This window comes from Vanacampus margaritifer, chromosome 8 (genome assembly GCF_051991255.1).
Source record: "Vanacampus margaritifer isolate UIUO_Vmar chromosome 8, RoL_Vmar_1.0, whole genome shotgun sequence".
Lineage (NCBI taxonomy): Eukaryota > Metazoa > Chordata > Actinopteri > Syngnathiformes > Syngnathidae > Vanacampus > Vanacampus margaritifer.
Genome location: NC_135439.1, coordinates 12,769,811 through 12,793,222, shown reverse-complemented (window position 1 = coordinate 12,793,222; position 23,412 = coordinate 12,769,811). Strand labels below are relative to the sequence as shown.

The following is a 23,412-nucleotide window of genomic DNA, read 5'->3' as shown; positions in this document are numbered from 1 at the left end:
TATTGTATTGAATTCATTTCTTCATTTATGCAGCGGATAAGACTGTGCTAGGCTAATGTACAAGTAGTTTAAAATTAATTCAACACGACTCAGACAACATAATACAACGTTTTTTTTATTTTAGGTAGAAAATATACAAAGAAAAACAATTTTGTTCATGTCAAATTGTAAACAAAAATACTGGATATAGCTTGTTATGTGGTCTTTTTTTTTCTCTTCAGTGCTCATATAAGTATGTGGAAATGCCCCACTGGTAATCCTGAATACAGTAGTGTATAGTTTTTAACATTTCTCTGTCAGTTGAAGTGGGCTACATTTTAGCTTTTGATGTAATGTTCTGTCAAGTCCTTCATGAATAGAAATAAGCAAGGAGCAGATGAGGCTTCTTCATGTAGGCACTGCTTTGGGCTTGAGGAACATCCTGCTGTGCCAGTAGTCGGGATTGTCAAAGGATCTGTCCCCGCTTACAGGATCTCCCACCTCAACTCCAGCTCGTACTTTTACATAAGGGTTGACGCCCAGCTGACGAGCCGCGGTGCCACTTGGCTCTCCCTCGCCGCCTGTTTGCATGTTCTGGTACACCGCTGCGTCTGCAGGCTTGACGGCAGTGAAGCAGTCCATGTCTTCGTATTCATAAGCCTCGCCCCCGTCCCGATCCTGGATCTTCAGTGCCTTGTTTTCCCGAAGAGCTTGTCTCAGTTTCGGCTGTCTGTTTGTGTAATGATAATTACTGTCTTCCACGTACTCCTCTTCATCCTTCTCCTCTTCTTCCGTCATCCCAGCAGCTATAAGAGGAGGAGGAGGAGGAGGAGGAGGAGGGTCATGTGTCGGAGGGTCTTCGTCCATCTCACTACACCTGATATCCATATATTCATATTTAACCTCTTGCGAACCAAGCTGTTGGGAGCTGTGATTGTTCCTGATGGATGGCGTGACATCACCCAAGCTCGCCGTCACCTGTGACGATAGTGAGGATGTTCGCTTCTTGTTGGCCTTGAGCCGGTGGCCGTTGTCCTTGAGGTGACTGTTGATTCGGGGCAAGAGGGACGTCTGCTTGTTCATGTACTCGTATTCCTCGTCGTTCATGTTGTACAAGAGCCCGGATGAGTGCGACTTGCCCATCCCGCCGGGAATGACTCGAGACGGACACAGCAAGGTTTCTGGGAAGAAAGAGGTACAGTTATTTGTCACTTTTACTCACTTGGATCAATAAACCCATTTTATATACTGCTTAAACTCAAATATATCACCTCTCTCCGGGCTGTCTCCAGGCAGCACGTAACCGTTTTGGTCCTCTTCGTCCATCTCTGGGGACGGCGTCTCAGGCGGCCCACCAGACAAGCTGTCTCTCTGGGACATGTAAGCACTGTCCTGCCGATGACGCCTTCGCTTCGGGCTGCCAGTCAGAGATAAGTCCTCGATCATCTCCAGCTCGGTGGCGGTGCCGCAGCCCTCCGAACTCTCGGATACGGTGCGAGCAGAGTTGAGTCGAGAACGTGACTGCCAGGAAGCCAGAAATATTGTCAACAATGCATTAATTCACATTGTGTAAGTACGTTTGTGAGTATATTGACACAAGATAGTTTTTGTGACATTTTTGTTCAGTGGTGTGTTGTGAGAGTTTTCACATATGAAAAGTTAGAGGCTTTAGTTGGGCAATACTGTATCTATTCTATAGTAATGTTGTATCTTTAGTTAATGATACATTTCATCTATAATAATTTCATAGTGATTATTAGCAGTTATTTGAAGTTAAAAGTATGCATTAAGATTTAGTTAAAGAAGGTAAACACATTGATTTGTTTCCTGTTAAAATGGTGTATTTAATTCTTTCTACCACTAGGTGGGGGTAGCGTTTCCTATTAAACATCACTGTGCGTTCGAGACAGACACGAAGAAAAATATGTACTTTTTTGCGCATAATTAGAAGAGCAAAGAAGAATAGAGATTATATAGAGAGAACGGTAAAACGGTAATGCCAAAGTTTTTTGTTGTTTTTTTTCAAGTTGGAGTAAAGTAGAGATCGCAAAAATGGAACATTGAAACGATCAAATCATTTGAAACGATTGATTCACAAAAAGAATCAATCTTTTGGAGCGTTCGAAACATCTCCCCACAGTGACATCTGGTGGCCAAGTGTAAAACATTACAATCAAACAGTAGGTAAGTGTTCCCAGCTCCCCAGTAAGGAAACTAACAATTGGCTGTCTGTCATCACCTAATTTACACAACTGGCAATCGGGCTATAATTGTAACAGACGCCATAAGAGAGAGAAATAATATAATGGGAAGCAAAAACTGAATAACCCCCACCCCGTCAAAATAAGTATAGAAGTACAGATGAGCTTTTTGTTTCTGATACTTGGTTTGTTTTTAATTTTGCCTCTCAACATGACTTAAATGCTTTGATGAAACCCCAAGTGCTATCACATTTGACCAAAAACTACATTTCAACAGGCTACATTTCAAAGGCAGTTTTTTTTTGTTTGTTTTTTTGCGACGGGGCATCAAGTTTTGACAGAAAGTATTAGAGAGGAAAAAGAATGACCTGCAAAAACATGACACCCGTAGCAGGAATTGAACCTGGGTTACCTGGATAACGTCCTCTCGTGCGGGTGCGTTACTACTAAACCAAGAGGATGTTGACATTTTGTCATGTAGGGCGATAATTCAGCAGGGCAATTTTACATACGAAGATTACTTAGGTTGGATTTATTTCAAATTTAAGACATTTTAATATAGTGCAATGGTCGGATTTGATTTAATTTCAGAAAAGGCACTTGCTGAAACAATGTGACGTTTTGTGGCGTAATGGAACGCGAAAGGCAACTGTCACGTGACATCCTGATTCCTGAGACAGATTTAGGAACGCGATTCGAATCACAAGTTCCGCCTGGGTTCCGGTACGTACCAAAACGCAGTTTCGATTTTACCATCGCTAGAGTAAAGAAAACAAAGACAACTCGAAACTTACAATTAGCCCCCGCAAGTAATGGCTCTCATAGTGGTTTAGCCAGTGTTGTGGTAGAAAACAAATAACTTGGCTCAAAAGCAAATGCAGCTTACCTGTCCTGGATTGTCTACACCTGAGGTCATTGGCAGATAACCAGCACCACTTGGTGAACTCAGAACCACCTTAACAGACACAAGGTATATTTATAAGTTACACTAGAATATATGCACAGTGTTTAGAAAATCACTGTGCATTTATGTTTTTATTAACAACATTTGTATGTAGAATACAGAAGGTACACTAATTGTATTTGAACATGTCTGCACAGTGACTTTCCGAACATTTGTATTTTAAAAATAGACAAGAATTACTTTGTGAGAATCCATCCTGGACAGGCCACTGAGGCTCCTAGACTTAGTGGGAGACAGGTAGTGGGAGGGCGGGCTGAGGTCGTCCATTGATATTTCCTCCGCCTGGTCCTCTAGCTCGAAGTCAAGATCCTCCAAGTCATCCAGGTCTGCACTACGTTGGGTAAACTCATCAGGGGGCCCGTCAGGCTGGCTGCAGTCCTCCTGTTGGCATTAAAAAAAAAAAAAAAAATTGACACAAATTAAACATAAACATACCTGTGAGCTGTTACTGAGTCTGTTTCGCTGTCTTACCTTTATCACCAGGTAGCGAGGAGGATCTCTCGCCATTCTGGTAAATTCATTGGCAAGCTCTTTGAATGTGGGACGGACGTTCTCGTCAATCATCCAACCTGCAGTTTGTTGTCACATTTACAATGAAAAATGCAATTCCATCCTACCATATATTGATTAGGTTGTAATTCTGAGCGGAAACTAAAGTTCATAAACTTACACTTGACCATGACCATGTACACGTCAATTGTGCAAATAGGGGGCTGGGACAGTCGCTCGCCCTTTTCCAGCAGATCAGGAACTTCCTGCGGGCGCATGGTTGAGTACGGCTCCATCCCGTGTGACATCATCTCCCATATTGTTACGCCTGTGAATGAATACCAGATTTTATGTGGCATTAAAAAGCACGGCACCCAACAACATTCAACATATATTGTAGGATACAGAACAATGTATTATTGCCCTATAGACGTCAAAGAAGAATTTTAAATGAGTTCATCTAATTGATTAACGTCTTCATGATCTACAACAAATTAGCAGTGGGCAAAGTAAGGCCCTGCACAGTCCGCTCTGTTCTTTATTCCCGTCCACCAAGTCCTGTCATATTTGTTGTAATAATTTGTCCTTCTTTTCCTAAGTTTGCTTAATCAAAATATATTTATTACCATAATTAACTCATTTGCTTCCATCTGAAATGTTTTAAGTGTCCCAAAGACGTATTTATACGTTTTTATGGGTGTGTGTGTTTTTTTAAGGCTTTGATGCAGCCTCTCAACTGCAAAGAACGGTTGAAGAAATGGTAGTTATTACACAACGGCCAGCTGGTGGCAGCAGAGCATAGGAAATGAGCCAGGACCATGTTGAAAAAACAATACTCAGAATTCTAAATAGATTTGTGAATAATGATGAAACTTAGCAATATTCTAATGCTAATTGCTTAAAAACGGAGACAGAGAGAAATATAAAAAAAAATCCTGATGAAAGAAGAGACTTGTTTTTATAGCAATAGAACACAATATTCTGTGGGCCTTGCGAAATCAGTCCAAATCCAGTAAAACAGCCGTGAGTGAAGAGGATTGCTTCTGTGAAAATGGCTGGGAGTGAATGAGTTAAAAGCCAGGTCGGGAAAGCGGTTAGTGTTCGCTCTCAGTGCAATTTTTATTCACTGTGTTATTTTATATCGAACCACAAAAACATGGTGTGATTGTCAAGGAAGAAGCAGTATGCCACAAAGAAAGGAAAGGCAACAATAAATATGTGAGTGCATATCTTTTCAGAGGTTGGCAGCGATTGATCACCCAAGTCACTGACTACATTTGTGCATTTCTAATCACAAACACATATGAACGTAACATATGACTGTTATTGGAAAACACATTTTGTATTGATGCAGAAAATGGCACTGAAAACATGACTCACCATAACTCCAGACGTCACTTTGATGAGTGTATCTGCGAAACAGGATGCTCTCCAAGGCCATCCACTTGATTGGTGTCTAAATACATATGTGAAGTACAGTATTCAAATAAAACACACATTTAATCCAGTGATCTTTATTTGACCGAAAGTCAATTTTTCAGCCAGTACACGAACCTTGACTTCATTGTAAAAATACTTTTTGTCATCAGGGTACAGTAGGTCGGCAATGCCGTAATCGCAGATCTGGGCGGTGTAATTATTCTTCAACAGCACATTTCGGGCAGCCAGGTTCCTGTGAACCATCCTGTTCTCCTCCAGGTAATACATACCCTAATGACAGAATACAGTAAATGCAATACACCGCCTTGCCTATTATTGCATAGAGAAGTGTTGCTCAGTCAAACCACTTGACTTTACCTTTGCAATCTGCACACACCAGTTGAGGAGCCTCTGTGGGCTGAGCTTGTTCTTGTTGTTCCTGACGTGCTCCAGTAGGGAGCCTTGATTGTTGAGCTGGCTGATGAGCTGCAGGTTGGCGCCGGGGCAGATGCCGAGGATCCGGACTACGTTGATGTGGTCCAAGCTTCCCATCACCATCATGTGCTGCCGTCAACATTGAGAACTCATCACTATTGCTGGCAGTTGATAACCGCACATTTCTATATTTGTTCAATTCTCTTTCGGAAATGAGCGATGTTTGGGTTTCTCACATCTGTCACTTCGAAGAATGCCTGCCGCCCAGCGCGATCATGAATGGTTTTTATGGCAACTGGAAGCTTCACTGTATCTCCCTCTGGGATCCAAATGCCCTGTGAAACGCAGAAGGACTTTAGCGTGCTTTTAGTCAGTATTAAGCGTGCAACAACGTTGTTCGCATTGGCACAATCGTCGCTACCTTATGAACTGATCCAAACACGCCGTTGCCCAGCAGCTTGATCTTACGCAGCTCAGTGGATTTCAAGATCCGAGCGTGGACTTTGGGCCCCTTCTCACCAGAGTCCAGCGGCTCAAAGCCCTGAGAGCACACAAAGATGTATTATAAACCTAGAAAGGATTAGTTGTGGATGAGCATATTGTAATGTATGGCACTGGAAAGTCTCCCAATTGTTTGTAAAAAGAAGAAGCAAATGAATCAATTTCAAGATAGACACTACTCACAAAATGTAGGGATAGATAAAAGGCAGTGAACTCAATTTCTCTAAACCTCGGGTACAATGTGACCTAAACACCCCTGGTTGTAATAAAAAAAATAAAAAAAATTAACTTCCTAAAATACGGCAAAATCTATGAAACATCGGTTAAAATTTGCCCTAATACACTTAATTCTACTGAAATACTCCCTAAAATATGCCAATATGTACTCAAATACTCCCTAAAAGTTACTTTAATACTGTGAAATACTCAATAACAGCTGCCTAAATCACTTAAATCTACGGAAATACTCCCTAAAAAATTCTTAGTACTTTTAAATCTGTACACACAAAAATACCCCTGAAAAGTTACCTAAACACTCCTAAATGTACTCAAAATACTTTTTTGAAATGACCAAACTCTTTGTTTTGTGGAGTTTTTTTTCCCATTAGGTCTCTATTACCTCTCGTAGCGTAGGTCTTTTGATGTCAAGTACCTGTTTTTGTTGTTGTTGTTTTTTTAAAAATAATTTTTCATATTGTCTGTGTTCTGTTGGTCTGTGTTCTGTTGGTCTGTGTCATGTTTATTTTCAGTCTTGTTTACTCCCTGTCATGTTTTCCTTGTGTTTTCCCCTTGTCTTGTCATTTCCTGTTTTATTGTGAAAAGTCTGACTCCTCTCGTTTCTGGTCACTTGCCCTTCCTCGTGTGGTGTGTGTGTCAACCCTGACTCCTGATTGTTTCCACCTGTGTCCCCATTACCCTCATGTGTCATCCAATGCCCTCAGCCAGGTGTGTCTAGTTATGTCATTAGTGTTGGTGTATTTAGTCGGTTGTCTCCCCCCTGTCTGTGTCGGTTCATTTTGCTGTTGCCACTGTCGTAAGTCTTTCGCCACGTCACGCTGACCTCTTTGCCTTATCAGGATCCGTGTCATGTTGTTAGTCTCGCCTTAGTTGTTTTGTCATGTTTAGCTTCATGTTTTGTTAGTTCAGTTTATTTTGTATTTTGAAGTAAGCTTTTTTTTGATTAAAAATTAAAACCTCTTTTTGGACTGCAGCTCTGCCTCCTTGCTCTGCCTTCCCGCATCTGGGTCCTAAAGCCCCTAACTTTTTGACAGTCTGTTTGTTCTCTCAACTGAAAATCTATAAATAAAGTTGTTGTTTTTTAAAGAAAGAAATTATACCTATACTCTTAAATATACGAAAATAAAAAATGTATCTAAATAATTATTCCAAATGTTGTACATAAAACAATTATAAGTGATTAATTGCAAATGTATTGCACTTAAAATTAAATACAACTGAACAGTACTTAACAAATTTAAAAAATATATATATATATTTTTTTTAAGTTGATGCCACTTTCACATATACTGTAATGCAGTTTGTAAATTTACTGTAATTTAGTGATTTGTCTGTGTACCACTAAAAAGAAGTGGTACTGTACCGCACTTGAAAATTTTGCTGCCCAGCTTGTTATTAGAGAACATAAAAATAGTGAAACAGTGAACAGTTGGACACATGCATTCAAAATATTGGACTCGATCAATTTAACTTAACCAATAATGTTCTTTAAGTTCATCCTGAAATGTCGCCCTAAAGCCAAAAAAACAGATTTTTTTTCTTTTTACTTATTTTAATATATTCCCAGATTTACGTACAATAAATCCATCAGAAGAACGCAGCAATTAGCCAGACTCACCCCTCCATTGGCCAAGTATCTCCTCATAGCTCGTTTGCGACGGATGGCGAGGCTTCTGCGGTACAAAACGCTCAGCACGAAAACAGAAAAGCTGGCAAACAGAAGGGCAATAACTCCCAGCACGATTCCAGTGGTTGCTTGTCTAGAAAGACAAAAAATGGAGAAAAAGACATTTCACATTACGGAAACTTAATACATGAGCGCAAATGGGGATGAATGAGTGACCAAACCTACCCAGAAATATATCTGGAGGAACCAATACAGCCTCCAGTTCCCGGACCAAAACACCTAGAGAGAAATCGGAAAAAAAAGAAATTTCAGCTTAACGCAAAAAAACACAGTGAGTTCACAAAGTCTCAGAGGTTTGCCTTACCCTTGAGTGCAGTTGAGGTGACACGGTTCGCAGCGGCCTTGCTTGTTTGGGTATTTAAAGATGACCCCCTCGCCTCCCATCACACCCTCAGGACACAAGGAGACACAATGTGGGCCGTCCTGACGGTTGGCACACGCTACACACTCATCTGCTCCCTGCACACAAGTCAATTTTGAAAATTGGGTTTAGTGATTATTTTTTGTACCACTAGAGCGAGCCCATGTATCAGACTTCAAGAATTTTTGTGAGCTTTTTTATTTTTTTTTACCGGGCCTGTGCAGGTCTCCTTTCCCTCCTGGACTTTACACTCAGGGTGGCAAGGCATACATTCTCCCGATGGATTCGCAAACTCTCGTGTCTCCCTACATCAGGATGGAAATAATGTTTCAAAATGCATCCAAAAACCGGAGATAACAAAAAAAAAAAAAAAAAGTAACGTCGGGTTGGCAGGATTGCAGCAAGAATGAAAACTGACCCTTTCAAGAACATGCAGTCTGGCACACAAGTTCCCCCTCTGCTGTACTTTTTGCAGGAGAGACACTGATTCGGGCCTGGACCCCAGCAGCCCTCCGAGGAGCAAAGGGGGTCGCACACGTGGCCGATCTCAACTACACAAATGCACAAACAGACATACAGTAAATGTCATCTACATTTCATGTACCAATGGGGTGCACTAGGAGATTCCAAACAACAAGTGAGCCAACTTTAATCCTATTAAAATGTGTATATGATGGGCAAAAATGTAGATGAGGTCGGGGGGGTAAAAAGTTTAAATTCAATTACCGGTAAATGTGTACGTAAACTGTGTAAAATACATTAACAGAATACAATGATAATTCACTAAATTTTTTGGATCATAATATTATTTGCAATTCAACAATTATTTAAAAAAAAAATACAAAATTGTTTCATTAATTGAAATGTAAATTTATATATTTTACAATATTTATATTATTTACACTGTTTAATTAGATAAATGATCACTATGGTGGGCTGAGAGCGAAAGTCACAGCAACAACAAAAGCAATAAAAAAAAATATATATATAAACGTGTATATATTTAAAACATATAAAATGCTTAATTTTAATATAAAAATTATTCAATTTCATTATTTGGTAGACTTTATGTAAGTATGATTAAGTGACTAATTATTTAATAAAATACAAATGTTAATTTTATATGTAAAAATAAAAATATTTTTCAGTTTTTTTCACAATAAAGTCATAAACCAATTAGTCAATGAGATTGATTGATTGATTGAACTTTTTATTTCAAAACCTGCAGAAAAAAAACCTATGAAATTAAAATTGTAAAAATCTACAATATAATATCCTATACAGTCCAAAGTAAAAAGTAAACAAATAAATAAATTAATTAATTAAAATAATTATTTTAATTAAATTGATTAATGAAATAATTAATGCAATCAATCAATTTTAAGGGGGGGGGGGGGCAGCTAAATTAATACAATAATAACTATTGCAGAACTACCAATAACGTAAATGTTCAGTGAGCCAAATTGCAAGATTGCAGCTGGCCGTACGTGGCCCCAGAGCCATATTTGCCAAATCAACTCACTGCACTCATTTGTTGGCCGGTTTTCCTTAATGTCAATGTACTTCTGGCGTCGCTGCGGGCGCGAACTGCTATTAAAGATGCGCGTCCAGTTGACAGTGTAATGGTAGCACAGCTTCTTGTTCCCTGTAATGTAGACGCCTCCGTCATTTATTCTTTGAAGCGAGCGTAAGCCCAGAGAGATCAAGGATGGGATCTTCATCACCAGCAGTGAGTAGCCCCTGAAAAAGAACAACAACTTAATGTAAGGGAGGGGAAAACATTGCAAGATTTGGTCATTCTGTGTCCAAATGATTGTCACTAGAAAAAAAAAACATGGAAAAATAAAAGACACCCACCACCAACTTAAAGTTCCAAATAAGATTAAGAAAAAGGAAAAAAAAAACGGTGGGCACATGAAAATATTACTTTACCTTCTAGAGCTCACTCCTCTAAATTGTTTTAAAGGGATGTAAAAAAAGACACAATGTGATTACTGTATTAGAATACATGTTACACAGAGTGGATGAAAACGGCACAAAAATAAAAATCACCTGTAAAGAGTTCTGCCTTGAATGGTTTGCAGGTTGGAGAAGACGGATAAGTCAGTCATGTTTTCAGGCCATGACTGAATACTGAGGATGTCTGAAAGTAATATATTGTGTGTGTTTAGCGGTCAAACCAAACAAAAATGAACACAATGGCTGAGAAAAAGTAACATTTGAACAAACACAAACCTGTAATCTCTCGCACCGTGTTGAAAACCTTCAGTTTTTCTGGATCAAGGGCTGGGATGTTGTTGTAATCGTCACTTTTTATTGGCAGAAAAGACGCAAATGTCATTTCAAATCACGCACACATCAAGGACACAAGCATTAGACATAGAGAGTCTTTTTACCCATCGATCCCTGTCACCAGGAAGTGAAGACTGCCCTGGATTTTTGTGCAGTTAATGAAACTGTCGATGTTAAGAGCGTCCACCGTCTGTCGGTTCTGAGTTCCTGTTCCGCGGCAAGCTGCGAGGAAACATTTCAATGGGAGGAATCCATTTTTGGGGAAATAATGCACTATGCACTTCCAATACTCGACAGAATTTCAATGAATAATTATAATTAATTAATGAATTAATTATTTAATTATATAAAAAAATGACTCATAGTGCCTTTTGTTAAAGAGTTGTGTTTGAAAATTTAAATGTAATGGAAATAAATATATCTAAATGAAAACAGAAATGGGCAAATGGCAAAATGAATGCAACAAATATTGGCTCTATTATTAACACTACACTGGAATGTAAATGTTGCATTTATGTCGTTTTATTAAGACACCTGTGACATTCAGCACCTTACATACCTTTAGGACAGAGGCCTCCACAGAGCTCGCACCTTTTCAATCCATTTTTCTCCACTTCCATTTTATGTGCAGGACAATTGCTCACGCATGAGCTGCCATCCACTACAAAGTTTGCTATGAAGAAAAAAAAACACACATGTACGGCTAAGAGACACAAATATATTGTGAATTGTAAAACAAGGATTGCTTGAGACTCACTGGGACACTGCGACACACAAATGGAGCCATACTGGTACTTGGCATCGGGGTTGGGCTCCAGTTTGAAGGTGTGCTTGTTGTAAATCACAGTCTGGGGACACTGAGGGACACAGGAACCCGAGTTGTTGAAGTTCCTGCAAGCCTGTAAAATGGAACACATGGTCGGAGTTTGTCATTCGGGTGCCTGGTCTTGGGGCTCTCAAAAGTAAGTGTGTCGCAAAGATTTTAAATATTAGCATTAGCAATATTAGCTTCTTCTTTTTTTTTTAAAATAATATGTTGCATGCAGATTGATTAACTCATTCACTGCCATTCACGGCTATGAACGTCAAAAATTAATTTTAACAATTTCTATTAGTTTAACATTTTTTCCACTTTTGTTGACAATAGTATGAAACCTAGATTTTTTTTAATTGTACATTTAGAACAGATATGAACTTTGTGATTAATCTTAAGTTAACTAGTGAAGTCATGCGATTAATATTGATTAAAAACGTTAATTGCCTGACGTCCCGAATTTGTAATAATCTTTTTTTTTTATCCATTCTCCGCCATTGACGGGTATAAACGTCAAAAAATTCATTTTAACTATTCATATTAGTTTAACATTTTTTTCCACTTTTGTTAACAATAGTATGAAAACCTAGATTTTTTTTTAATTGTACATTTAGAACAGATGTAAAATTTGTGATTAATCGTGAATTAACTAGTGAAGTCATGTGATTAATTACAATTAAAAAATTGAATCACCTCTTGCCTTTAATTTTTAATAATTTAAAAAAAATGAATTTATGGCAGTAAATGAGTTAATATTGCGTTTCTAGAACATAAATTAAGCAGCAAAATCCACCATTTTGTCTCCATCTCAAGAGGTGGCCATTTTATAACTTGCTGCCGACTGAAAATGACATCACAGTTGCTCAGTGCTCAGGTAACGACCAATCACGGCTCAACTGTTTTCTGAGTTTGGTCATGTGATGTTCGCTAGCTGAGCCCTGATTGGCCATTACCTGAGACAGCAAAATGGCCGCCACATGATTTTTGTCTTAAAGGCAAGTACGCCTCTGGGGACAGACAACATTTCGTTCTGGTCCAATCATTGATTTGACATTGTGATCTGAGAAGAAAAGGAAGCCAACCATTGGGACTTACAAAGCAGTCAGTGTCAAGGGGTCCAATGCAGCCTCCTGCACACTCAGTGTGACAACACTCACTTGGGTTCCGGCCAAAACAGCGGCCATTGCACTGGGGAGCGCACACCGTCTTTGTCACTGGAGCACATTTGAGACGACTTGGGTTAAACAAGCGGACGCACAGCAAAGTAAGACGGCGATGTCACTCACGGATCTGACACGTGTCGTTTCCGGGACCCCAACATGGAACATCCTCACATGCTTCACTGCAAGGCTCTGACGCATACATTCATTTCAGTAAGGTTAATAGCTTTATTGATTTAACACTTTTGCACAAAATTGCACCTTAATTGACCGACATTTAAAGAAAATGACATTACATTATTCACATTGAGGAATGATAGACTATAAAATGGATAGTAAAACGAATATCATACATATTTTAAGTGCCCCAAAAATATACAATATGCACGCTCAAACAGTTGCTAAAGATATTTCTATCTTTCAAGGTGTACTCTTTGGAATTAATAGCTTTGTACAAATGGTATTCATCCCATTAATGCTAATGAAAACTCAATTGAAGTACAATATGTGTTTTAATAAATATTTCCTTTATAATCATCCTAAATCCCAAATTTTGGGACAACCTGCAGACAGGAACATAAAACACAAATTACATTAAAATTTAAAAGATAATTGTTCTCTATTGTATGTTGATGTTCAACATTTGAGTGTACACTGGATTAAAGTGTGGACTACTTTTAACATCATTATCACTAAAAGGCACTTTTAATCTCTATTTGCTCAGATAATATCAGTTAAAACTCACTGAGAGGTGATATTTCAAGTCAGATATTTGGGCTGGCTCCAAAAATTCATCAAATTCTTCACATTGTTGCATTTTGTACTACTCCCTTAATGTACACAATGCAAATGCTTTAAGTGTCTACCGTAGTTAACAACTGTGTTGTCTTTAACATACAACTGGTCCAAAAAAAAAAGAAGAAGTCTACACTCATCCGGTTCAAATGAATAAATAAGAAAAATTAGACTATTTCAGAGATCATTTCAAACGTTTTCCACCATTTATTTGAAATATAACTGAAAACTGAACTGGGGAAAAAAAAGAAATATTTTTAAGAGTTGACGTAAAAAAAATAAAATAAAATAAAGATAGCTTGCACACCTTCTTAAAATGGAGATGTGGCTCTGTTCATAACTAACCAATCACATTCAAACTCAAGTGAAATGAGAGTGAGCACACACCTGCCACCATAAACAAAATCAAATAAAGTTCAACCGTTCAGTTTTTAAACTTTTTTTTATCTTGGTCTCACTTTTTAAATCACAAAAAAATGGCATTTGAACAGGGGTGTGTAGACTTTTTATATCCACTGTAGCTGCAGCTAGTTTAGCTACTTTAAAAAAATATACTTTTTTTTTTCTCAAGCTGCTGTATCTACCTGCAGTCCAGGAAGTCAACCACTGGTATAATCACCCAAAATTGAAGAAACAACTTTCCCACAGGCATTAATTAGCACATCATCATTCTTTTTTACCCTCATGACAAGCCCCAGCAATGAATTTGATTTGGTGTACTTTTCACTCACTTTCAGCTCCATTGTCCTCCAATACAATAGGCGCTGCGCCGTCCTTTACGATGTCCAGCCAGTTAACCTGCGGTGCGTAGCTCAGGTACTTATTTTGGATGATCTTGACTCCTCCTTCCAGTATCTCTGTGTGTGGCAGACATTACATGAAAATGATGAGACACAGATAACAAGCCGCAACACGCCCATGACTCATCATATCATTGTCAGACATTATAAGATATTGCAGCACTGGAAATGAATGCACCAATCGTGGGCAAGTGCTCACATTTCACCGGCAGTTGAAAGGCTTACACGAAGTATTGCTATGACCTCACCCAAAAACAATACACGCTACAAACGTACAATTGATGTTCAACGACAGGTATGCTGAAGGCGTGGCAATGTGGGAGCTCCAACAAGCTGCCTCTTATCTGCGCAGCCGCCCACACTTAAACATTATATATTTTAACGGATACAGTCTATTCAAACATGCACTCTCACATTTACTGTACATGCACACTATGACATATATACTCTAATATATACACTCGAATATATACTGGACACGGTCTAAAACACACACTTGCATACTTTACTACGCACCTAAACTAAACAATATACTGTATTCTACACTAACATTGTGTAGGCTATACATAAATGGTTTACATCTTAATGTAGTTATACGCTCATCTACACAAGCATATTGTAAACACTCCTGTTTTTCCAACAAATTTTTGGGTGGCTTTGTTTTTGATTATTTTTTAATTTTCTGTTTTATTGAATATTTTTTATTCTGTTTTTTTTTAATTAAAAAAAAATCTGAAAAGCGCGAAAAAAAATATTCAGAAAAAATCTGAAAAACATTAAAAGAAAATACTCAAAAAGCAGAAAAAAATTCCCAAAACAGAAGGAAAAATAATAGAAAATTACTCCGGAAAACAGGGGGGATATTCAATGTAAAAATTAAAATTAAAATTAAAATTAAAATTAAAATTAAAATTAAAATTAAAATTAAAATTAAAATTAAAATTAAAATTAAAATTTAAAAAACAGACAAAAATACCCCAAAAAATACAAAAAAAAACGTTTTTTTTTCAAGTGAATGTAATACTAAAACTATTAACTAGAACTGTAAAATATACATTGAAACATAGTGTATATACTATCATACACCTTCAAACGCACTGTACTGTGCATTCTAACATATACATTGAAATATGCACTCATATAACAACATATAGCCTATACTGTATACTCTAATACACTAATACAGTCTCTGTATGCACGCTAACATATGCATGTATACAATTTATACACTTCAGTTTGTTTTGTTTACAGTATATTATAAATATTGTTCATATTTGTTAAAACGGTGTCTGTATAATAAAAGCCTGACAATAGTACAAAATGATCTTTAAAAATAAAATAAAAAATGCGCATGCATAGGTAAACAGGATGTCCACTTAAAAACAAAATGACTTTCTTGTGTACCTGTGAGGTGCGTCAGGCCCAGTTCCTGCAGGCCGTGCTGTCCGTCCTTCTGATAGTTGACCATCACTGCTAAGGCGTAATGGTCGTCGTACAAGGTGGTGCCCCTGATGACACGAAGGTGGTCCAGCGGCAGGAAGCTGAACTCGTTGAGGGCGAACAGGATGTAGCCTGTCACCTCTCTGATGGACTGCGTGGGATTTCAATATTGGTGGTTTTGTTTGGCATTGCACTCTGAAGGACTTTTAGCCCTTTTGATTAACTTTCTTAATTTTTGGTTACAGACGTAATTGTATTGTACAGGTGTGATGTATCCAATGACTGTTTATTTTTTTTTCATTTTGAGTGGCTCACCTGGAGGAAGGAGAAATCTCTGGTGTGTTCCATCATGGTGATCTCAAGGTTGCCCATGACGATCTCACAACCAGTGTACCTCTCCCGCATCAAGTTGTACTGGATCTCGGAATTTCCCGTCGTGCTCAGAGCATTTTGGGTGCCGCTGCAAACTACCACTGGGAAAGAAATAAAGGATAAACAAGACAAAGGTCAAATAGTTCACTACAACTCCAAAGGAGTGGGCCACGGACAATAACGTCATTGTTGGTTGCATCACATGCTACGGTTTTCTTTACTACAGCAACAAACTAGCAATAATGAAAGTGTGATGCTTATCCATTGTTTTTTTTTCAACAGTTGTGACGGTTAAGAGATTGGCAGAAAAAGTTCTTGCAAGCACATCACTCCCTTGCCCATGGTTCACCATTTGGCATTGGAGCAGCACTGCCAAATTGTCACCTCGCAAGAAATGTTTGCAGTTCAGTGCCAGTTTGAGACCATTTATGGTTGTAACACTGCTCCAAACCTGCCATGGATAGTGTTCATTTAATTGTACAGGCATTGTGATGGCCATAAAGCTTCTCAAATTGGCACTGAACTGCAGTTGGGGACACAAAAAAAAAACTTCTCAGCAAGCAACAATTTTATAATGTTGTTCCAATGTCAGTTGTATGCTTACAAAAACTGCAAGAAAAGACCAGAAGTTGCAGAATATGAATGGATTTGCTTCAACAAGGACTGTGCTGTATATAAAGGGTGAGGCTCCAACAAGAAAACATAAGACAAGGTCTTGCCTATGTGCTGGAGGAGTTCATTCATTGAAAATCACCACGAGGCTGCTTTGCTATTCAAATGTCAGGCAGCAAGACACTAACAGTCTGATGAAAACTCGTCATTTGGGATCTCTGTTTGTACGGAGTCAGTTAAAGTGAAATGAAGAAAGAAGAGTTTGCACTACAGCAATACAGCGTGACATGGAAACTGGGCAACACAAAAGGGGTTCAACTTAAGAGTTTATTTCCAATTTCTTGAAAAAGATATGCCTCAAATATCAAACACTTTTCTCTTCATTTTTATTATTATCATTATTATTATTATTACAATCACCATCATTATTATTAATGATAATAATAATAATAATAATAGTAATAATAATAATAATAATAATAAGTTGTTGCTATTATTATTATTATTTTATTATTTTTGTGTTTTTTTTTGTGATGCAACCACATCACGGTGTCAGTGATGGCAAGGGGGAAACTGTAATGACGAAAGAACAGGAAAATTTACTTATTGTGATTTGGGAACTGCTTTGGCTTCTCAGTACAATTTCAGTACAATGAGCAATACAATAAAGTATATCAATTACTAGGGGTGTTAGAAAAAATCGATTCGGCAATATGTCACGATATTACAGCACAGAATCGATTTTTAAACATCAATTTTTTATAGAAATATTCAACAAAACGTCTTACTTAGGGTTAGGATTCACAAATTAAGAATGGAAGAATGTTATATTAATGGAACATCAAGCCTTAATATTTTATTTCAGTGCTGTTCAAACATGACTACAACCTGTTTGTTAAATGCAGTGGCTCAGTTATAAGCCTCAATTTTCAGATAAATTAATACATTTTCATACAAATCTTACAGTGCACATGTACAAGTTTACTGATTTGTATTTTCTAAATTTGAGTTTAAAAAAAAAATCGCAATAATCAATTTATAGATTCGTATCGGATTAATCGGTACAGAATCAAATCGTGACCTATGAACGCCAGCTACTAGGCAATTCACACCCCTATCAATTACTCACCATTCCTTATCATACACATACTCATTTTACAGTACTGATGCTAACTTACTGTAAAGGAAATCACTCTGCAAGCACTTTCCTGTTTGTGTTTCATTGTGTGTAGTTTCATTTAATTATAACGTTGACTTCTCTTTATACACACACACATGACACATTACTGGTAAAACGTTACTTCAAACTTTGGCTCTACGGTTAACAAAGGCTTTATGATGTACTGTAGTCAGTTTGTGCTTTGAACATATTTGCTAATCAACACTAATGGACCATACTGGGCTAATTATTAAACTCCAAGGTGACTGTAAAGGTACAAATGTTTTAAAGTAGGAAAAAAGCCTCCAGGCTTGGGCTTGCAATAAGTTAAACGACATACAAATATTAATACATGCAGAAACACATTCCATTAGGGTCAAAATAGAACAACAAGTAACAAAACAGGTTAATGATTATAATGATTATTCCAGTGTGAGCAGCGTACGTGACCTATGCGTCCATAAAGTTGTGATAAGAGTCCATTTATTGTGCTTTTCAAGAACTTGGGTTTGTCACAAACAGATGTGAAAACAAATATATTATATTATTATACCCTGACATCACCAAGCAATTTGTTTAGGAAATAATGTGTTAGCCAAGAAAATAATAATAATAATAATAAAGATCAATATCTTAGAACAAACACAATTGTTCAGGGGAGTTCAACATGAATTATACAAAATTTAAATGTTAGCAGTATTAGTTGTGTCCTGGACCACAGCTTCTAATAGTGCATGTTGTGAAACTCTCGAAAACACCTACATGCAAACATGCATGCTTCCGGTATGTTCAGAATGCAAAGGTGACGGAGCAGGGTGACAAACTGACAGAGGTGGCAAGTTCCAGTTTGTCTTATTAAGAACAATAGCGTAAGGTGGAGGCGTAAAACCAACTGTATGCATTTTCCTATTCTCTTGAATTCTGTCATGCTGTTTTCTGCCTGGCCTATTTATTGTCTGTCTTGCTGCATCTGAAACATTTACAGTGTTTTGGCCACTCACCTTCAAGAAGCTGCACATTGCATGACAAATTGTCTGGTCTCTTTGATGATAAACTGTGCGAGTTACTTTGTCTTCAGGTTTTTATTTTATTCATTTTTGCTTGAAATTAGTTAGTTAGTTAGTTAGTTAGTTAGTTAGTTAGTTAGTTAGTTAGTTAGTACAAGTCAAATGTTGCTGGAACAATAAATACACTCTTAAATTGAGTGAACTTGCTAACCCAGCGCTGGGTCCAAAAGGGGCAGAGCCCATGCTGGGTTATTTATACCCAGGATATTAGGTGAGGATTTGACCCAACAACCACATTTTGATCCAAACAAAGGGGGAAAAATAAAATAAAATTAAATAAAATTAAATAAAATTAAATAAAATTAAATAAAATTAAATAAAATTAAATTAAATTAAATTAAATTAAATTAAATTACCCTTACTGATGACTTGAAGCACCAAGAATTTACTAGCATAGATTTGATTAATAATAATGCTAATTTTGTTACTTCAGTACACAACAAAACTCTGTTCAAAATCCGAGCTTCAACCCAATTTGCTGGGTCAAAAATAATTAGCCCAACCTTGGGTAAAAACTAACCCAATCTGTTCAAAATCCACAGCTACCCAGTGAGTATCTTAACAAAACAATCCACCTCTGTAAAAATGTATGTAACTTTCCTCCACTGCAAACGGATGAATGCACGTGTACACTAATAGCAGGCTAGCGTAGCATAAAAATGCAACGAGCGATATGCAAACAATGCACAGGCTCCGGCTGGGGGAGGCTGAGAATGTCAACAGGCCGAGTGGGTTTTCTATCAAAGGACGACTTTCAGCGCTGGCAGATGGATGCCGGGTGAGAAAAAAAAGGAGCGGGGCAGAGGGATTCGAGTCAACACACACACAGATAAACAATGGCTTCCTTTTTGAGAGATGTCAAAATTGTAGCGCATCGGTGTCGCACAGCCAACTTCTGTCCGATTGGCTGTGTTGGATAATTCCACCGCTAACCATAATATGAACGGCCCGGAAAGGGGGTCATTGCACTGTAAACCAACGAGGAAGGAGGAAGACACAACACATATCGGGTTTACGCCTTGTCGTTACCAAGATTTCAGTTTTAAAAGCAAAGCAGGGAGGAGGAGGTGATGACAGCCCTCGTAAAGCGCTTGAGATAATGAGCGCGGTAAACAGAAACTTGGCAGAGAGCGGCGAGAAATTTCTGCGTGATGAGCAAGCTCGCATGCGCAGATACCTGAGCGCAGGTGTCGTTTCCTGCCATAGTGCCAACCCACTCTGCACAAATTGTCACTGCTGATCAGGATTTGTAATTAAAGCAGGTTTGAATAAAATAAAATAAAATAAAATAAAATAAAATTAAATTAAATTAAATTAAATTAAATTAAATTAAATTAAATTAAATTAAATTAAATTAAATTAAATTAAATTAATGCTGGCAGTGGGAGTTACTAAACTGCCCACTCGTTGGCACCAGGAGTAACAGTAATTTGCTTCAATTAATCATTCTTGACGTGAAATAACTTAAGGTTGCCTGTGATTAATTTAAAATCTACAGATAAACACAATATAATCTACGAGTTGTGTCAGCAAGGTTCCAGGGCTGTTTTCCCATCTCATTGTTTTATATTTATAGACTAGTTAGAAGTGTTTTATCCAATTATTTACTGGAATTATTACTAAAGTACTGGTTAGTGTAGTTGATCAAATAATTCAAATCCTGGTTAGGTCACCTTATGAACCGAAATCCTTTGTAAACCACGGACGTCCTGTACTGTAAATAGAGACTGCGCCTCAAATAGTTGCACAGTGAGCTGTCCATTGCCTCGTTTTTTTTATTTCAGAACAGATAGCTTGTCCCACTATTACCTTGACGAAAGTTTACGCTAAGGCAGGGACATCAAACTCATTTTCGTCAGGGGCCACATTGTAGTCAACCATATAAATGATATCAACATGTTATTTACAAAGACACATTTGCCCTGTGTTTGATTTCTGTACTGCATGTATTTTATATTCATAACATATAGGAAACCTAATATTTTGGTATATAGTGCAACTGTTGCCCAATTTTGTCAATAAGGGATTTGGTGAAATGTAAATAGTTGTAAAACTGGTTATGAAAGGAAATAAACAATGATTTATAATTTCGATTTTCTGTCAAAATTAAAATAATGAATACATTCAGCAAGAATCATTTGCTTAGTGGGTCACATTAAACGAACCCTTGGTTTGATTTTGACACCTGTGCACTAAGGAGTTGTCAGTGCACCACAGCCTGATTTGTTTGCCTACCGCTGCGCAGCCCATGGCAACATACAACAACATGCAATTCGCCATTGAATTCAACAATGCGAACTACAAATCCAAACGTGTGTAAATCCTCCTATCTCGTAACCCGTTGCATTTTCTACAAGGCACTTTTGTGTTTTCCTCCATTCTCGTAAGGCCACAAAGTAGGGTCGTTCGTGGACAAAGAGAAACAAGGATTTTTTGTTGTTGTTGTTGTTGACAAACCAACCCATGAGAACTCTGTTGTAAAGGGAAAAAAAGTTTAATAAAAATAATCAAATAATAAATCCGAGCACACCACCAAGCGCACCCTAATGCAAATGCCCTATTAAAATATTATTTTGTTCTTGTGAACTGTTTTGTTGTTCAGGAGCACTCGTTTAACATTCGTGGCGCGTGGAAACTCAAACTTGACCAATTAACGGCGCCAACTACCTGCACTACATTTTTCTATTATTCTATTACTTACAATCCGCTAATGTGATGCTGTTGTACATTCCATTCCCTAACCTAACCCTAACGCATTTTCGTGCATCAGTCAAGAGATTGGCATGTCTAACTTAAGCCGTACAAACATTTTCAAATAAAGGCCTCCTCTCAACTAAATGTCTGGTATTCATTAATTAAAGCCCCTAGCAACCATTTGATAAACACAATTTTTCATTATAGTTAGTTTGTTTTTCATTTTGAATTTTATTTTAAAATTGTGTTAGTTTTTATCCGTTTTTAGAGCAAGTTTGTCGTTTTTATTAGTTTCTATTTTTTTCCGAAAATGCTTAGTCTTAGAGTAGTCTTTATTAGTTTTAGTGTAAGTTTTAGATTCAAATCCAGAACCGTAGAATTGTGAGGCACACCTGCTAACCACCAGGTCACCGTCCTTGATAAAAACAAGATATGAGAAATGAAACTTAACAGCCTAAGTCGTCTTGTAGACACACAGAAGACTAACTGTGCTAATCAGTCATAAACAGTCATCTTTCTACATTGTAAAATCATAAATTTAAAAAAATGCTCTTTCACAACAGGCCTGTTTACTGCACAGTAAATTCCAGTTTAACAACAGGCCAAAAAAGCAGCAGCCTCAATGACATTAACCCTCAGATTGATTTAAATTGTGTTAGTTGCCCTGTTGTTGTTTTTTTTAACATGGAGGTGTGGTCACATGCAAATCACGTTGTTGTTGTTGTTGTTCCTCGACATTTGAACATCAGCTGCCGCAGCCTGATGATGAGATTCTGATGACTGTTTTGCTTTTGACCACATTGTTTTTCTCAGTCCCAGGCGCCACCGACGTCTGAAGCAGCAGGTGACGGTAACAAGTAGGCGGGGTGAAAGTTCACATACAGTACTCTCTCTTGGATTCAAATCACAACAACGCTCTCAGTGGCGCTACACTTCCTCTGGGTTGATGTAATGTAACACAATGTAACACTTGTGTTATTGTTCAAAAGGGTCAAGTGAGAAACAAATATTAGTGATTTCATGCTAGGATTTTAGCTAGCTAGCTCGCTATCTATCTGTTACCTGGCCTATTACTCAACTTGTTTCACAAATGAATGAAATTAACAGCATAACAAATTAAAACATTTAAGACTGCCGTGTGTTTTCAGAGTGTGTTGAAATGAGTTGAGCAACTCTGCGCGTTCCAGAACCTTGAAAGTGTGACAGGTGAGATAAGCCCACAGAGTTGTGGGAGAGTTGCAGGTGACTCATTGCAAACAGGTTTTGACGTTTGTAGAGCAGGTTGTGATTGTGTGGCCCGACAGGTGGTTTTTTTTTTTTTTCTTTATCACAGCATGAAGTTAAGATTAGACAAAAATGTAAATTTGGTAATCTGCTGACTTTGTGCGTGTGTGCGTGTGTGCGTGTGTGATCTTACCTCCTTGCGTCTGAGCACTGCAGAGTTGCAGAACCAAGCACGGCAGCAGCAGCAGGACACGACGCACCTGTTGGCCCTTCCTCACAAGCGTGGTCATCCTCACTCAAAACGTCAGGCTGTTCCGAAGCAGCATTACCACCCCATGAAGAAAAGGGCCAAAAGGCTCATTTAGATCAGTAAAAGTAGTAGATCCAGGAGCAACGGGAGTAGATACGGTCCTAGTCGTTCCGTCTCCAACTCATAGTGTGAAGTTGAAATGAATCCAGCAGTGATTGGAGCGTCGCTGGAGGCCAATCAGAGAGTGGAGCGCGTTTTTTCTCCCTTGCTCTGATTTGAATGGGAGGGATCCGTGTGAAGAGCGCGCGCACACACACACACACACACACACACACGCGGATGCATACTCACGCAAACTCGCATAGCCAGCCTACAAGCACACAGTTTGCCAAACTGGAAACCTTGAAACACCTTGAAAGACAGGAATAAATCATGACTTTTGAATGTTGTTATGCATCAG

At 38.0% G+C, this 23,412-nt stretch overlaps 1 protein-coding gene across 3 annotated transcripts; it reads right to left on the bottom strand.

Annotated features, from left to right (window-relative positions):
* Nucleotides 1-97: 97 nt before the first annotated feature.
* Nucleotides 98-23,164, bottom strand: erbb3a (erb-b2 receptor tyrosine kinase 3a). 3 transcript variants are annotated; one of them, XM_077573152.1, is made up of 29 exons: nt 22,896-23,164; nt 15,890-16,047; nt 15,539-15,725; nt 14,066-14,191; nt 12,666-12,731; nt 12,475-12,593; nt 11,323-11,464; nt 11,125-11,238; nt 10,670-10,787; nt 10,509-10,582; nt 10,326-10,416; nt 10,206-10,223; nt 9,796-10,013; nt 8,692-8,824; nt 8,485-8,578; nt 8,217-8,371; nt 8,078-8,131; nt 7,844-7,985; nt 5,909-6,028; nt 5,724-5,822; nt 5,431-5,616; nt 5,188-5,343; nt 5,014-5,089; nt 3,815-3,961; nt 3,616-3,713; nt 3,325-3,525; nt 3,067-3,135; nt 1,251-1,500; nt 98-1,160 (listed from the first exon to the last, which is right to left on the bottom strand). In XM_077573152.1, exons 1-29 carry the CDS (start codon nt 22,990-22,992, stop codon nt 388-390), a joined length of 4,281 nt encoding a protein of 1,426 aa, XP_077429278.1. In that variant the 5' UTR covers nt 22,993-23,164; the 3' UTR covers nt 98-387. The 3 variants fall into 3 exon arrangements, with proteins under 3 accessions (XP_077429278.1, XP_077429280.1, XP_077429279.1); XM_077573154.1 differs by lacking the exon at nt 22,896-23,164 and adding an exon at nt 17,737-17,854; XM_077573153.1 differs by lacking the exon at nt 10,206-10,223.
* Between the last annotated feature and the right edge of the window lie 248 nt (nt 23,165-23,412).